This window comes from Venturia canescens, chromosome 8 (assembly GCF_019457755.1).
Source record: "Venturia canescens isolate UGA chromosome 8, ASM1945775v1, whole genome shotgun sequence".
Taxonomy (NCBI): Eukaryota; Metazoa; Arthropoda; class Insecta; order Hymenoptera; family Ichneumonidae; genus Venturia; species Venturia canescens.
The window spans coordinates 4,294,988-4,312,232 of NC_057428.1; the positions used below are offsets into that span (position 1 = coordinate 4,294,988).

General features: G+C 33.8%; 2 protein-coding genes across 11 annotated transcripts in view; one reads left to right on the forward strand and one right to left on the reverse strand.

Annotated features, from left to right (window-relative positions):
• The window catches only part of rdgB (retinal degeneration B), a 1,063,172-nt gene that overhangs the window by 461,427 nt on the left and 584,500 nt on the right, over positions 1-17,245 (reverse strand). For 6 of the 8 annotated variants that reach the window (XM_043425624.1, XM_043425622.1, XM_043425620.1 and 3 more), the window contains exons 9-10: positions 10,305-10,467; positions 9,531-9,938 (exon numbers count right to left, since the gene is read on the reverse strand). In XM_043425624.1, coding sequence (XP_043281559.1) covers positions 9,531-9,938; positions 10,305-10,467 — 571 coding nt within the window. The remainder of the gene's footprint in view (positions 1-9,530; positions 9,939-10,304; positions 10,468-17,245) is intronic. The other 2 variants (XM_043425621.1, XM_043425623.1) reach the window with 2 other exon arrangements.
• The window catches only part of LOC122414392 (uncharacterized), a 237,537-nt gene that overhangs the window by 171,197 nt on the left and 49,095 nt on the right, over positions 1-17,245 (forward strand). The window lies entirely within an intron of this gene.

The window sequence follows — 17,245 nt, forward strand, 5'->3', positions numbered from 1 at the left end:
ACGATTTTTCTCATTCCATCTCTCTCACACTCACCATCGGCTCTATCTCTCCTTCTTTTTCAAGGGCCGCGAGAATGTGTGCGACACACACACACGGCCCTACGGCGCGCGGCTTCCCCCTTCGCTGCCCCCCTCTGGCCCTGACGCTTCCCCGCACACCGCTCCCCCCTCGCCCCCATTTGAGCCAGAACCGGCGTAGCCTTACTACTATTGCCTTTATGCCCAATTGGTGTCTTTTTGAATTATTCTGCTTTATTTTTAATTGATTTTCCCAATAACAAAGCTTTTATTTCCTTTTAACTAATTATTCAATCGTAATTGCGTCTATTGCACGTGCCTACGTATGGAAAGTAGGTCATCGCGCATGCGCACTGAGCACTCGATCTCGCAAGGAGAAGTTTACTTAAAAATTTAAATAATTTTATCCTGAAATTTTCACCCATTTGTTCAAAAGACGTTTCTTTAATGATCCGCATTAATTTTCTGAACAAGAAAAGGTTTATTTAATTAAAATTGAATAAAATAAAGAATTTCACGAATCTAGGGAATTTTGTGGAATCGAAATTGAGTTGGCAGCGCTGAGCGCCTCGCTTCCCGAGCGCCGCTTCGCGAAGTGACATTTTTTCAACATGGCCGCCGGTGTAAACACTCGCGCGTGCCATGTCGTTGAAATAAAGTTCTCGAGTCGGTGTTTCGCTTCAATATATATATATATATTTACGTTTTTTGCAGTTTTCCTCGTTGTTGCTGATAAGAAGTTACGGACTTGTGGCTTGGTTCATCGTGTTTTTCAGAAACGAGTTTGCTTAATGTATTTTGGTAAAAAATATGGTCCATTTTGAAATTTGCTCTGACTCGTTACTTCAGGAGTCAATGGGGTTGGAGAAGAAATTTATGAGGGCGTTGAAGGAATTCTTGATAATTTAGAAAATGGCGCTGAATTTGTAACCGCATAACAGACTATTCGAAAGTGTTGATGATTTTTAATCGAACAAAGTAAAATTTAAGTTGGAAATAAAATATGCGCGCGCATGTTTGTTTGGCTGTATAGTACTTAAAACAACTTTAATGTATAATAAAATGATTTTTCAAAAAAACTAATTCTGCCTAAGTTGGATTTTCAATATCGCGTTATCTGGAATTTTTATTAGCCGTAATTTGATATATTTTTCTCTTTCAATGAGGCAGGGAATTTTTTAAAAAATTTCCAAGGTAGGGAAACTAAAAATCTATTTTATTAATTAAAAATTTTTCCGAATACACTGATAGGTAATAATTATAATGCAGGAAATTCTATATTCACTTGTGGACAGACTTATGTCGGTCTTTCTCGTGTTACTACCTTAGACGGACTACATTTAATCAATTTCGATCCCCATTCTGTAAAAGCAGATGAGTTAGCTATAAGGGAATACAATCGTCTCAGACAGAAGTTTCGTACAGATCTTGTCCTCATAAAGTTTGCCAAACAATGGGCTCCCAAAATTCCAGATTTTGTTTGGGCTATATCCAAAAATGTTATGGAGTGTCAATCAGCGCCAAGTGAATGGAAAAATATGAGCTCCTGGTCTATTAAAGGATTAACCAATACGAATGGTGTTTCGTGTTATGCTAATTCTATTATACAATGTATTTTCAATTGCAAACCTCTTAGGGAAGAATTTTTCAGAACTTCGGAGGAGAAAGAAAATCCTATACCTCTTTTACATCGGTCTTATGTGGAAAGAAATAAATCAGTGAGTTCATGCGTTGTAAGAGAATATGTAGGAGAATCGTTTATTCAAAAAAAAACAGCACGACGTTTCTGAATTTTTCATGGGAATCTGCAAAAAATCTGATTTACTTCGAAATGCTGTAGAACATAAATTGATTATTAAAGTTCGATGTAAAGCTTGTCAATATACGACCACAGATGAACAAGCAAATAATATACTAGTTTTGAGCTTTCCGCGTGTTAAAAAAGCTTTTACTTTACAGGAATTAATCGAACATAGTTTGTCTCAGTGGAATCCGATTGAAGGACATCAGTGTAATGCTTGTGGCGGAATGGGAACACTCTTAACAAAAACTTCGCTATCAACTGTTCAAGGCGTTTTGATTCTTCAACTTTTAATATTATCTATAGATGAAAAAACTATGAAACTTTCAAAGATTGATTTTAGTATTAAAGGTATTCCATCCGCTGTAGTTACTGTTTGCGGCCAAAAATATAAAGTCAATAGAGTCCATCATGATCGAACAGTATTTGAAGGGCATTATACGAACATGTTAAGATCTGGTACGTCATGGGTTTTTGCTGATGATGCTAAGGTCGAAAAAAGAAGTTGGCCGAGAAACGCCAAGAATAGTTATGTGTATTTCTTGGAACGAGCAAAAAAATGAATTAACGATAATAGTTGTGTCGTAACATGTCCTGTGAATTTTTTTCAAGTTCACAGTGCACAAAAAGTAGTTAAATCAAACCGTGAAAACAGCATGAGTGCTGTAAAAAAATTGGAGACAAGTACATTTATGTTTTATGTAATCTCGACTGAGTGAAACCCGACGTGTTACTCGTGTAGTCCAAAAAATGAATGCACGATGATTTATAAGAAGTTGTTCGATCTATTCTCTGGAAACTTGCTTCAATAATGAGCAATTCATTACTAAAGGTTATAAAAATCATTACTAAAGGTTATAAAAAAAAACTATTTCAAACGTAATGAATAAAAAAAATGAATCTGTTAAATCTTGGTAATGTATGAAAAACATTTGGTTCAAAGGAACAAAAGGTTGTCAAATAAATTTCAAATAGGTTGTCAATAAATCGTACTCGTCCCTTTTGCATTTATTTGACAACCTTTTGTTCCTTTGAACCAAATGTTTTTCATGCATTACCAAGATTTAACAGATTCATTTTTTTTATTCATTACGTTTGAAATACTTTTTTTTATAACCTTTAGTAATGATTTTTATAACCTTTAGTAATGAATTGCTCATTATTAAAGCAAGTTTCCAGAGAATAGATCGAACAACTTCTTATAAATCATCGTGCATTTATTTTTTGGACTACACGAGTAACACGTCGGGTTTCACTCAGTCGAGTATAACTTAACGAACGCAATTGGAATGGTAAACGCTAATCACCCTATTTTCAATTACAGCGTACCATCAAAAATAATTATCAATCCACTAGAAACGAACGCATTAGGAGAAAGAATCGAAATCCTTAAGAAAAAACTAGATGAAGAACCAAATATTTGGGCACATCCCTATCACATAATCGGAAACTATTCTATAAGTGCTATTAGCATGACTATGATCATTATAATAATCATCATATTAATAATTTTCAAAGCTAAACATTGTCAACGAATTCGATTAATACAAGAAACTAATGATATCGAACTAGCCCCGACTTTCGTGGCAAGACCAAAAATTATAGAAGAACTCGCATCTGAATCTACTAACGACAAAATTGTTATCAGAAAAGCAAAATCGAAAAACGCAAACAAAAATGGATCATTGTAACTTCAGAAGTAAAAAGAGAAAAAAAAACTTACATTAAACAAAAAAGGAACTAAAAAACAAACATAACTACGAAATGATTCAAATTTAATTATTTTTTCCATGCGAAAAAGTAGCCGAAATGAATTTCGTCTCCCGAAGGGGGGAGGGATGTAGTGCCCGTACATCGCACTCTTAAAATAAAGAGTATATAAATTAAGCGTTCTCAGCATAAATGCATCGACGGCGAAATATCGACGTTCCCGAACGAGCGAATCGACCCTCGATGTCATCACCGAAACTTCGAGAAAGAATATCACGCCATATTGTCGCGAGAGGGGGAAAATCCCCCGAGTCTATAAATTTACCAACTAACCAAAATTCGACAGTCTTTGACGAGAATTGTAACGATTGGTCTCGAGGCAATAAAACCTCGAATTTGTAACTTCTTAAATAAACTTATTGTTAACTTGTTGTAAAAGTATCGAGTTTGAGTTCAGCTCTTTTGGCCTAAATCCCTTAAATACTCGTCCTTGATAACTCATCCCTTCGCGACGGTCTTCGCGGACACAACACTTAGCGTAATGAATCTTTTCACTAATAATTCCACATTTGTAGTTTGCAAAGTGAGAATACTCAACATACATGTCATTTCATAAGTATTTTTGTCAAAATTTGTGTTTGCTTACTGCATTCCAAAGATTCGACTTTTCATATGATCAGCAAACAAAGCATCCAAAGACTTTTTGGAATAAGTTTCAAAATTTGTTACTCGACAGACCAGGTGGAAAAAGAATAACTACACTTATATCAAGACCAGAAACTGTTTTGAGAATCTGATGTACAAAATGTGAGATTGATGATCATAGCTGGAAACCTCTTGAATCACGTTACCACAATCAGCATGAAGAAATAGTAGAAAATCATAGGACACATATTAGGCAATTAATTAATGATATGTATCGATCCGCTGCAAACCTATGGAGTGAAAACAAGGATCGGAGAGGGCAGAGCCAAACTGAATATGAAGCAAAATATGGGAAACATGAGAAATAAATTAGAAAACATTTATTCAATTAAAGTTTACAACATCATTCTAACAGTTCTGTGTGTTTTTGTTGTATTTATTCATATATATAATCTGACGCCTTCATATATATAACCTAGCCTACTGACGATATATTTACACTGGACAATATTTCTCGCACTCTGATTTAATTGAAAGATTATTTTAGTTAACGCTTATTTCCAGTCGAACAAAATAATGAAATCTTGAAAAGTTTTCGTTGACATATGCATCGCGCATTTTTTATATTCTTTTTCACACTCAGATCACAGACTACATTTACGCGGCCGCTTTGATACCGGTTTAGTATATCACAAATTTTAACAAAATAAATACTAATATGCACTCCGTTAGATGACGAAAATTATTTTTAGTTATCCCGCACGCACTTCATAACATCATAACCCCAAACGTCAACATGACGTGAAACTTCGGCTGGTGACTTTCGAGCTCTCGGCATGTGACGTCAGTCCGCGACACCGCCGCGAAGTTAGACCGAGGGACATGAGGCCTTTGATGGTATTATATACAGACATGTCAAATTTCTAAATGTGTTAGTAACTTTTGCATAATCTTGAGCCTGTGCAAAGTTTTTTCTCAGCAATTACGCTACTGATCGTGTTGGTTTCGGGCTCATTCGAAAGAGATTTTGAAATTTAGTCTCCAAACTGATTTTCGCTTAATAAAACATCTCTTGAGCTCCGCAATTCTAGAAAATGACATGCCAGTTTTACCCCCACCACCGCGAATCGTTTTATTCAGAGAAAAAGTATAGTCTCGGCGAGAGCCTCGGGCCAGCAGATGACAGGGCTGTCAATGTACTTGTCCCGAGACTCTACCGAGTCTCTTGATAAGAAAAAAGTTTAATTCTTGTCAAGGGCTCGACGCATTGAGAAAATTTCTGGTGGTCTGAAAAGAAAATGATGATAGAGATCTTGCGATTGTAATTGCATACGTATAGGCTGGTGACAATGGTTTTGAAATTCTCAGACTTTTGGATACTTCTATAAAAACAATGTTAATAATGCCTGTGCTGTGTGTTCTGCCATGTAGTTTATAGTTGTCAAGTAAGCAGAAAAATGTTCATTATTTCCTTGAATTTAAAGAGAACTTTTAAAAGTCTTACGACTATTGGATGGAATCAAATCATTTGAAATGTCATTTATGATTAAAAGATTTTCTGATAAACGTTTTTCCAAAGTAAAACAGTAATTGCATGTTTTCGATTGCAGAATCTTGTAACAATATGAGCCGCTACCGCGTCTCTTGATCCCCATTGCAGATAAATGTGGAAGAGACTTGTGGCAGCTTCACTATTTCTCATTCGTCATTTATTCATGGTATGCTATCGAGTCAGAGCAATACCAGGCACCACGAAGTTGTTCTGTCAATTGGCATCGATGGTTCCGCTTGGTGGTATTTTTCATTTCACACAGAAGTTTTGGAGACTTTGTCGTAACGAACCAAGCTTATGGATTCCCAAAGTATTAGAACTTGTTACGTACACTTTATACTCGCTTTTCTTGTGGAAGGTCATTCCTCGGTTATTCGAGCTTTACTCGACGGACAGGGAATTATTTCTTTTATATATCTTGTATTCTTGTATATATTTTATATCTTGTATTTTCCTCGAGTTGACATATGATTCTCACACCACTGTTCATCTCATCCTCGACACCGCGAAATCTTGGGTTTTGGAAAATTCGGCCACAGCAAAACTAATGCATGTTTTTTTTCGATTCCGGTCTTGTAGAGTCTTGTTTCGCGATACAATAGGAAGAGACCCGAAAATTTGCCTGGTTCAAAAGCAAAACAGGCAAATGAACCGGCAAAAATTTTGTTGATCCGAAAGAAGGGGTGATAAAAAATTTTGAATCATTACCTTTGATAAAACATCCTAAAACAGAATATAAACGGCAAAACTAATAAATTCGTTTAGCGTCATGTTCAATTTTAATTCAAATTCTACAGTCAATTGATTTCTGAAGTAATATTCAAGTTTCAATTCAATTTTTTGACGTCAATAGATTTTGCAGTGAAAAGAGTGCACAATTTCCTATTAATACTTTTAACTTCAAACTGATACGGAGTGATTTTCTACGATCGCAGTATTGGTACGTCTGTTCGGAAGAACAAAATCAATTGGTCAACACGGTTTTACAAAGTCTCGGGCGCCTCACGGAAATATTCCAAGCTTTTGGACCTCATAATAAAAATTCTCATCGCTTGTCCAGATTGTGTTAAATCTCAACTGATTCATACCGAGACATTCCTTGAGCCAGGGGCTTCAAATATATAAGTGGATACTGGCAATGAGATTCATGGGTCACTTGTGAGAATCGAAAAATCCGGAATATTGTTTGAAATCTTGTTTATCAGAACTTTCGAAAAACACGAGAAACATTCTAGAATTAGGTCAACAAAATATTGCTCAACGACCATTTTTCGCAATTTTCACCTATTTTCACGGTATTTTGGAATTCGGCTTCAGCATGTCAAAATAAATATATAGAGAGAGAGATGGGTCTAGATAAATATATAAACTGCTTTATTGGGTGATCAGATGTTTCAATTTTATGATCATTATTTCAATTTTTCAATATATCCCATAAAATTTCAGATTTCGAGTACACAAAAAGTCGTCAAATAAACCTGAAACACAGTACGAATACTGTAAAAAAACTAGAGACAAGTACATTTATGTCCTCTGGGAGGTCATCTGTAAAATCATGGAAATCAATGGTCGTAAGACTTTAAATCCAAGAAACAAAACGTTGTCAAATAAATGCAGAAGTTGCCGAGCACATCGCACTACGAACAAAAGAATTACAAAAGAAGAAAAATAGGACAAAAAAAATTACAACCACAAAAAATACAAAGACAAAACATTATAAAAACAAATTGCGACTAAAAAAAATTAAGATCATAAAAATTTAAAAAAAATTACCCACGGAAAAAAATTATATACCAAAAAATTGAAACAAAAAAAATTTGGCCGTTGTACTTAGCGTTTTACTCGACTTTCGGATTTTTGAGTATAAGATACAGGTAAATTAGATGATATTAGCTAGAAAAACAACGCCAAGTACAACGGCCAAATTTTTTTTGTTTCAATTTTTTGGTATATAATTTTTTTCCGTGAGTAATTTTTTTTAAATTTCTATGATCTTAATTTTTTTTAGTCGCAATTTGTTTTTATAATGTTTTGTCTTTGTATTTCTTGTGGTTGTAATTTTTTTTGTCCTATTTTTCTTCTTTTGTAATTCTTTTGTTTGTAGTGCGATGTGCTCGGCAACTTCTGCATTTATTTGACAACGTTTTGTTTCTTGGATTTAAAGTCTTACGGCCATTGATTTTCATGATTTTACAGATGACTTCCCAGAGGGCATAAATGTACTGGTCTCTAGTTTTTTTACAGCATTCGTGCTGTGTTTCAGGTTTATAAATATACCCGTCTGTATATACAAAACCAGAATAAGAGGGCCGTGTAAACGTAGTCAATGTCTGCTGTTACCGTGCTACGTCTTTTTGTAATGTCAGCTGTGCTGCCGTGCTACTTTCTGAAGTTGTCGTCAGATTTCCAATCATCAACAACCAATCATAACATCTGAAAATGGATGTCGTCAGAACCAACCAATCAGAAACTCGAGAGCATCAAAATGCCTTTGATGGTGTTATAAATATAGATACATAAATTCTTGAATGTGTTGGTAACTTTTGCATAATCTTGAGCTCGTGCAAAGTTTTTCTCTGCAATTACGCCACCGATAATGCTAATTTTGGGCGCAATCGAAATAGAATTTATTAATTAGTCTCCAGTTCAATTTTCAAAGCCTCACCGCGAATCGTTTTATTCATAGAAAGTATAGTCTCGGCGAGCTCGGGCCAGCAGACGACAGGGCCGTCAATGTACTTATCCCGAGATTCTACCGAGTCTCTTGACTTCGGAGAAACAGTGCAAGATATATGGAGTCGATTCAACGTTCTTGTATGACTATGAAAAAAATGTATCATATGAGTTTTATGCTCTTACACTTGGCCAATAAACTATCCCATTCACATGGAGGCTTAACTAGAAGGCATTCAAACTCCTCATATCCTTCCGCACCGGGATAAATTTTAATGGCTGCCAACTCTTTCAATACGAACTTAATAACAGGCATCTTAAAACCTTACAAATCCAAAATGGCTTCTATTGCTTCTATGGCCTCATCTACGGTCTCTTCCAACACGCATATTTTTTCGAAATTTTCAAACGGTAAAACAGGAAAACTCGAATGACGTCATCAATGACATCATCATTCTGGAACATTCGGAATGACTCCATCGATGACGTTATCGTTCTAGAACTTCGAAATGATGGCGTCATTGTGACAATGACTCACATCAGCAGAATATCCAAAATCGATCCTGTATGTCAACTGACATTCTCACATGAAAAAATATGTTTCCTTAGGGAGGCAATCTGCGGAATTTCAGTTATCACAGTTTGTAATGTTCTTGTATCCAACTAAGATAATCCGAAAATCGAATTTCGATAGATGTGCTATAACAGATGTTGTAAATAATCGAAAAATGCTTCTTCACCATCTCAATTAATTCCTATATTACAATAAAGTTTCACTTTATTGTCGATCGTTGTCGGAGAGAGAAATAATGGGGGTTCAGTAAGCCATACTAGCTATGAGCTAGACAAGAACAGCCTTAAGCAGTCTTATGCACACGCGCAGATCCGCGCGGCTCATGAAAATCAGGCTATCAGCTGATGCAACTCTCAAGTCGTTGAGAATCGAATTATTCACTTTATTTCTACTAATTTTTTCTTCTAAACTTCTTTTTCAATTTACGGTTTTATTTATCATTCCTCATATAAAAGGCATCATGAAATACATTGAAATTTTTCAATGTGTATTAAAATTTTTATCCAACTGAGAGTTCCAGTGGAATATATTGTTATTCGTGAATTTTTATTGATTACCTTGTAGAAGAGGATCTCCTTCTCGGCGAAGGTGCAGTCAAATGTTTTGAATCATCGATCATGGTACCGTTGTTTTCTATTCCAGGTTGATTGTCGTTCTCGAGAATACTATTTTCACTATCATGCCTTGATTGGTATTGAACCGATCGACAAAGAACGTCATAAGCCAATATCGATCCCACAGAATCTCCAACGAAAGAGATTTGTCCCGTAAAACCATGACCTTCTTCGCTTCTTAAGAAATCCTGGTAAACCTGATTCGCTCCACTGACGACTTTTGATACCGCATCTTGGTACTCAGAAGTCGAAGTCGCCAAAAGAGGAATCGCTCCGATGGGTAATGTATCGTGGGTTATTTGGGGCGTGTCGAGGCACGATGGTGAAACATCGAAACTGTAAGGACTTAGACTTTGGGCCAACAGCCACAACTACATCAATATTATCATATATCATAATATTTATTCATTCTATTATTTATTTATATTTCATAATGATTTTCTGCGACCCAATTAGAGATCAATCAATATATAAATGCCGAAATTGAACTCGATGAATAATGTGAATTTTGGAAAAATACAGGTATTTCCTCAATAAATGTTCAAGCCAAATATCAATGAAAGCTAGGAATATCACATATAGTCACTTGCTTCTATTCTATCAATATAGTTCATTTGCTTCGATTCAATCAGGTATTTTTTCTAACATTATTTTTGTTAGGACAAACAGTTTTTGCTCAAAGCTTTGTTCAATGTAATATTAGTGTAAAAAGCATACCTTGACAAAATTCCAAGGCCTTCGGTACATATGGACGGGCAGGAGACAAACTTCACTGCTATATGACCGACCATATTTGGATAGTGTTGCCTCATTACAGACTCGAAGGCTCCTCGAAAAGTTGTTATGTCCGATTTTATTGCCGTAACATCTACATTTGCATCTGTTTCGGTATAAATATGTATATTAGGATGTGTCGAAAAAATTGATATTTTTTTTGGTGCCACAGAAATTTTCTCTACATTATGCCAAAAGATGAAGCTAGTCAAAAGGACAGTTCGAAATAATAGTATCAAGAGACGCGGTAGCGACTCGACACCAAATATTAAAAGAAAAACGAGAGTGTAAAAGAAAAGTCAGCGCGAGCCCTGCCGTACTCTTATATACGTGAATATGTCGATTTATTACGTCATAACGTTTTTCAAACCGTTCTCACGGACAAACCATTGCAGTTAAAAATCTGAAAATTGGTAATAATTTTATTTCGATTTTTTTCTTTCAATTGATCTTTGTTGCAAGTAAATCCGTTCACTCAATCCCGAGATATGATGATTTAGACGATTAAAATCAAGTATTTCAGTACGCTCTAGTCGCTTGGAGTCAGAGAGATTTGAGTAGTATTTGTTTAAATTTGGACATACGTTCTTTACACGAAACGTGACTTTTGTCGCGTTTCGGTTCGCCCAGTCCACTGAACACGATATCCCCTCTACTCGCGCCCGATCGAGCGGGAGAGATAGCGCGCGAAGACTCGTTCCCTTTCTCTCCCACTCGTTGTAGCGTGGCAAGTACATATAGGGCGTTCCACGCCAAGTCGGACACTTTTCAAATTCGCATTTTTTATTTGGTTCATTTTCTTGTCTCAAAAAGAACTCCCTCACGCGAACTCACTTGATTCATTTCAAATTATTATCGCAAGATTTTTGTCAGCTACGAATTTTTTAAAAATATTGCATTTTTTTTATTTGAATGTATATAACTTAGTGAAAAATCAATCGAAACTAATGCATCGGGTGGTCAAAATTTTTGTTTTGGAATGGCCTTTCGTTCGATAATACGTGAAAGATTATCAACGTATTGATTCAAGCAATTATATCCGTTTTAAGTCAGAATTTTTTTGTGCACTGTGTTAGTCCCCCTGGATTTTCTTTGTAATTTTTTATAAAAAAGGTATATTTTTTTGATAAATTTTAAGCCTAGTTAGATTATGGGAAAATGCCCCGTTCTATTTTTCTAGAATTATAATAATAGTTTCGTCTCCAATTACGTGCAAGGCGATCATAAATTAAATAATGTGAATGCATGAAAGGCTAAAAATTCGTGATTTAAAAAGCACTTCCACTTAAACATACTTGATGAGCTATTGAAAAATTATGTTTTCATATTTTTTTTCCAAAAAAAAAAACAATTTTATAATTTTATCTCTCAAGAATTCATATCTCAAATCTAAGTTGGATTTCCGGCTAGTGGTTTTTAACATTTCTTTCGAATTATTTATTTTTTGCTTTTAGTTTTATCGGTTGTAACATTTTATTCAACTATCATTTTATTCATTCAATATTCATCGATATTTAATTTTCACAAGATAAATTTTTGAAGTTGTTTAAACCGTGGCTCGAACTCGTGTTATGCCTGCCATACGTGGTTATCGGAGCAGTGGCCTGTTGTCCACAAATATACAGACATAACTACTTGTCCTCAGTAGCGGTCAAGGATTTATGTGCTATTGTTTTCGAGCGCTTTGTCGTTCTCTTTTTTGACGATTTCTTTGATGCTTCAATTTTTTGGCGATTGATGGAACCCAAAAATTGCATAGTGTGATTCCAGCCGAGGATGGTGCGTTAAAGGTGAAACTATTTTCACGATCAGATAAATTCCGTCTGTGTAAAATTTTTAAACGTAAAAGAAAATGAATATCGGTTTCGCAATACATATGGGGTTGCTTAATTTTCTCCACGGCTAAATTTCTTTTATTTCAGCTTTTGGAGGTGGAAGACTTATCATAACAATTCTTTATACACAATAAAACTGTCCATCCATAAAAAAAATTTAAAAAAAAATTTTTTTTAAGAATTGTCAATAAAAATATTTTATAAAAAAAATAGAAAATAATTCGAAAAAAATTTCACAAAACTTGAAAAAACATTGTCTTTAAAAAAAAAACTAATTTGTATCTATTTTTTAAAGTGTCAAAAGAATCGAATAACAAGTAAAAAATAAAAACCGAAAAATCGCGCTTGAAATCATTTTGGAAACCGATGTCTCAATCTTTTCGTTTGATTCTAACAGCTAAATCAATTTTAAAAAATTCCATCTAATTTACGTGCAGCATTAAAATGTATTATATCAATTGGAGGCCAAGTATTTTCTAATAAATTGAAAAAAGTTACCATTTGAGTTACGTGCAGCACTAAAATTTATAATATCAATCGAAGGACAAGTAATTTATGAGTAACTATAAATTTCAACATTATGGAATTGTTCTAAGAAGCTTTTAAATCCAAAAAAATCACATGCAGGCTAGTCATTTCTTACTCTATGGTGGCAGAGACTTATAAGAAAATCGATTTTTTTCAGACTTTCAGGAGCTTCTGATATTATTCACAAAATTCGACGTCGATTGGATCGATACAAATTATTTTTAAATATGAGTTAAAAGTACTTGTCCGGCCCATCACTATTCATTCAAATAAATATCAATCATAAAAAAACGAAATTGCACGGCAGAATCCGGTTAAAAATTTATTGCAATGCGATTTATTATAAGTTTAATGTTCTTACTAAAAATAATATAGGTTTAGTTATGACGAATGAAATTCGTTCGCTGAAAGAAGTGAGAAGTAAAAATTGCCGTCATTGCAATACAAACTGGGGAGTTATTTTGGAAGCTTGAACATATTTAGTGTGCAAAATGTTTTTTTATTTATCGATGCACAATAACATCCCTTGTATATTACAGAACAATTCGTTTCCATTCTTATTAAATTAGCGCAATTAAAAGAAAATTACTTGAAGATAACTCTCTAAATTCCCTCTGCATGAATATTTGTGCTCCATCAGTTCTAGAAAAGCCCTGATTTTTATTTGAATAAACAATTATAATGGAAAGTGATGGGCCGGACAAGTACTTTTAACTCATATTTAAACATAATTTGTATCGATCCAATTGACGTCGAATATTGTGAATAATATCAGAAGCTCCTGAAAGTCTGAAAAAAATCGATTTTCTTATAAGTCTCTGCCACCATAGAGTAAGAAATGACTAGCCTGCATGTGATTTTTTTGGATTCTTAGAACAATTCCATAATGTTGAAATTTGGAGTTACTCATAAATTACTTGTCCTTCGATTGATATAATAAATTTTAGTGCTGCACGTAACTCAAATTTGTTTCAATTTATAAGAAAATACTTGGCCTCCAATTGATATAATACATTTTAATGCTGCACGTAAAGTAGATGGAATTTTTTTCAATTGATTTAACTGTTCGAATCAAATAAGAAGAATGAGGCATAGGTTTCCAAAATTATTTCAAGCACGATTTTTCGGTTTTTTATTTTTTACTTGTTATTTGATACTTTTGACACTTTAAAAAATAGATACAGATTAGTTTTTTTTTTTAAAGATAGTGTTTTTTTAAGATTTGTGAAATGTTTTTCGAATTGTTCTGTATATTTTTTATAAAATAATTTTTTTGACAATTTGTTAAAAAAGTTTTTTTTAAAGTTTTTTTTTGTAGATGGAATTATCAGCAAACGAGGGACCATCAATGTACTTGTCCCAACCTTTTTTTCCTAGGGGAAGTTTATGGTTTGATATCAAGAGACTCGGTAGAGTCTCGGGACAAGTACATTGACAGCCCTGTCGTCTGCTGGCCTGAGGCTCTCGCCGAGACTATATTTTCTCTAAATAAAACGATTCGCGGTGGTGGGGGTAAAATTGGCATGTGATTTTCTTTAATTGCAAAGCTCATGAGTTATGTACGGTTTTGAAAATTGAACTTTTAGCTAATTAAGAAGTTCTCTGTCGAATGAATCCAAAATCAGCATGCTCGGTGTCGTAATTTCTGAGAAAAAACTTTGCACGGGCTTAAGATTATGCAAAAGTTACTAACACATGCAGGATTTGGGGCGGGATTGAAATTCCGAACTTATAATGATCAGAAAGCTCAAAATTCCAAGTTTTTATAATCAGAAATCACAGTTTTGCAAAGATCATATCAACGAAAGTCTACCTTGTTGATTGTAAATGGTGTAGAAGGTTACAAGTAGCGATTAAAGAAGTTACAAATACGATTTTATATACAAGATAATCATCAGAAAAAATATAAAAATAACAAAAACTAGTCGAACGACCAGTACTACGATTTACATAACTTCGAATATGTAGTATTTTGCATACCATGAAATTCAGAAATTTTCATTACAGAAAATTGTTATTCATTATAAGAAACAGATATATCATAAAGTTTAGTTATAATAAAAGCTAATGAAAGATTTGTCAGGTTCACGAAAGCTTAGAACTCAGAAATTCATATCTCCGACAGTCTTATTTTCCGAAAAGCACGTTCAGGCAGCTCATAAATCCGATTCAGAACGCTAGAACGATCAAAATTCCGAAAATTCACACGTAACGCAGATAGCAAGTAGGGCCTGACGCCATTAGATGGCAGCACCACTGCTATAACGCATGGGAACCATGTTTCTGAGAATCAAGTGTCAGAGGTCGCTACCATAGTTTACAAAAGCTGAAACGTTTACTGAGGACCCTATGATCTATACGATTGATGCGAGTCAAAGCATTTATACAGCAATTTTATTCTGATTTAATAACGAATATTTAATTTGATTTAATAATAAAATAATTAATGATGTAGTAAAAACTGTTGGTAAAATATGTGCAAACAGTACTTTAGCAAGCTTAACTTAATCAGTCTTGGTGACCTGTTTTTCCGTGTTTCGTTCGCACGGAAAGTATTGGATTCTTAAAAATAAATACGTAGGACTAATGAACATTTTATAAATTTTTTTCACAATTCACACAATCCGTCGATTAGTTTTCAACATTCTACGTTTTCCATTTGAGCCCCCATCTTTCTGAGAATTCTTAAGGATTAAGAAGCCTATTCTTGATGAAATTATTCTTAACTTACCAACATCTGTTTTATAACAGAAAAAATAGTGGATAATTCGAATACAGTTTTCCAAAAAAAGAAACCGTTTCCAAAAATTATTCATGATCCGAAGTAAAACAATTTTCGACTACGAACTGCTAATTACCAACATTACGGTCTCGAATATCTAAATAATTTCACATAAAAATGTTCGTTATCCTGATTATTGTAATAGAAAAAAATCATGTATGGGGTTCAAACACGTATATCTCAATCATGTAAGGGATAAAGCAAGTATGAATGATTAGTAATTTAGAGATTTCCATGACTACGTTTACACGGCGATTTTATTCCAGCTTATTCCGGTGCCTGTTGCAGTGAAAGCCGATGTTTAAATGCGTGTAAAGGGGATTTAACACCTGGAATAACTAGACCGGTTAGTTTACACGTACTCTAACACTGGTTTTTTACTATACATCAGGCGTTACTCAATCGGAATAAAAGCGCCGTGTAACCGTAGTCCATGTTTCAAAAGATTGTAAACAGCAAGTTGAAAATTCGCAAATTTTCTGTAAAACAAACGTATCATGTAAAGATCTCTCGATTAATTATTTCGAAATTCAGGTATCTTCACTATTTCCAAATTTTCCCAACAACAAGTACGATTGCGAAGTGAAAAAAGTTTATAAACATTTACAGCCTCTGTGGTCAAACCCATCAATTTGTATAATTTTCTACTTAAATAGTCTATTGCAATATATTGATGACATTTTTGTATTGAAAAATTTATCGCTTTTGAAACGTTTATGGAAAGTACTTATCAAGCGAGTGACAGCGGTTTCACACCAAGTATCGAAAAAAACCCTGTATACTCGTATAAACCCAAGTATGGTTATTTTTAGATGATACATATTTTTTTTACTGTATGATTTATTATTAAAATATGCGAACATAAAAATGTTTTTCACATGAAAATTAACATTCAAATTTTTTCAGAAACTGAATTAATTGAAAATTTAAGTGAAGAGTTAAATACCATAAGTGATTGGCTAATTTCGAACTAGCAGCTTTAGATATTTTTTCATTTATCTTTCTGAATGCGACTAAGTCTTGAAGTAATTTCAAGTCTTGAAAGGGGAATGTTGAAGAAAACGGGCACAATACGTGATTTTTATGAACTGTGCATGACATGGGTTAAGCTCAGTTTCATTACGTTAAACTTTATTTACAGGTAGATATAGACGGTAAGTACAGACTATAAACTGATATGTTAAAATAATAACTGAAGAAGGTTCATAAAATTAGATTTATTATCTCTAAACCATATATATGTTCACGTGTATCAGCACAAGATCTCCCGATTAAATTGGATGCTGGTATTTTTTTCTTTCTAAAATCTTTATCCAATAATATTGAAAGGTACTCTTAATTAATATTTAGTCGATGCCTCTGAATTAATTGCTATCGAAAAAGCGAAATAATTTTCGTGATGGTTTTTTCGTATTTGAAAATACGCTTTTTATTGAATTAGCCTTTACATTTTCATCGTATAAGATTTTTGAAAGAAAATTATAAACTAATTCATTTCTTATTGTAAAATTTTTTTTTTCCCAAAACATTCTACAGAGGAACGTGCGTCAATTTTCGTTGAGATTTAAATATTAGTTTCAGACAATTAAGATATGAATAGTACACATAAGGCAATCTTCGTAGTGAATCGCTTTTAAATTTTTATCTCCTCACCATAGTCAATATTCTTTTTTAGGGTTTACGACTAACTATATCATTTTTCTATCGAAAGCTATTATATTATAATATTAATATATATA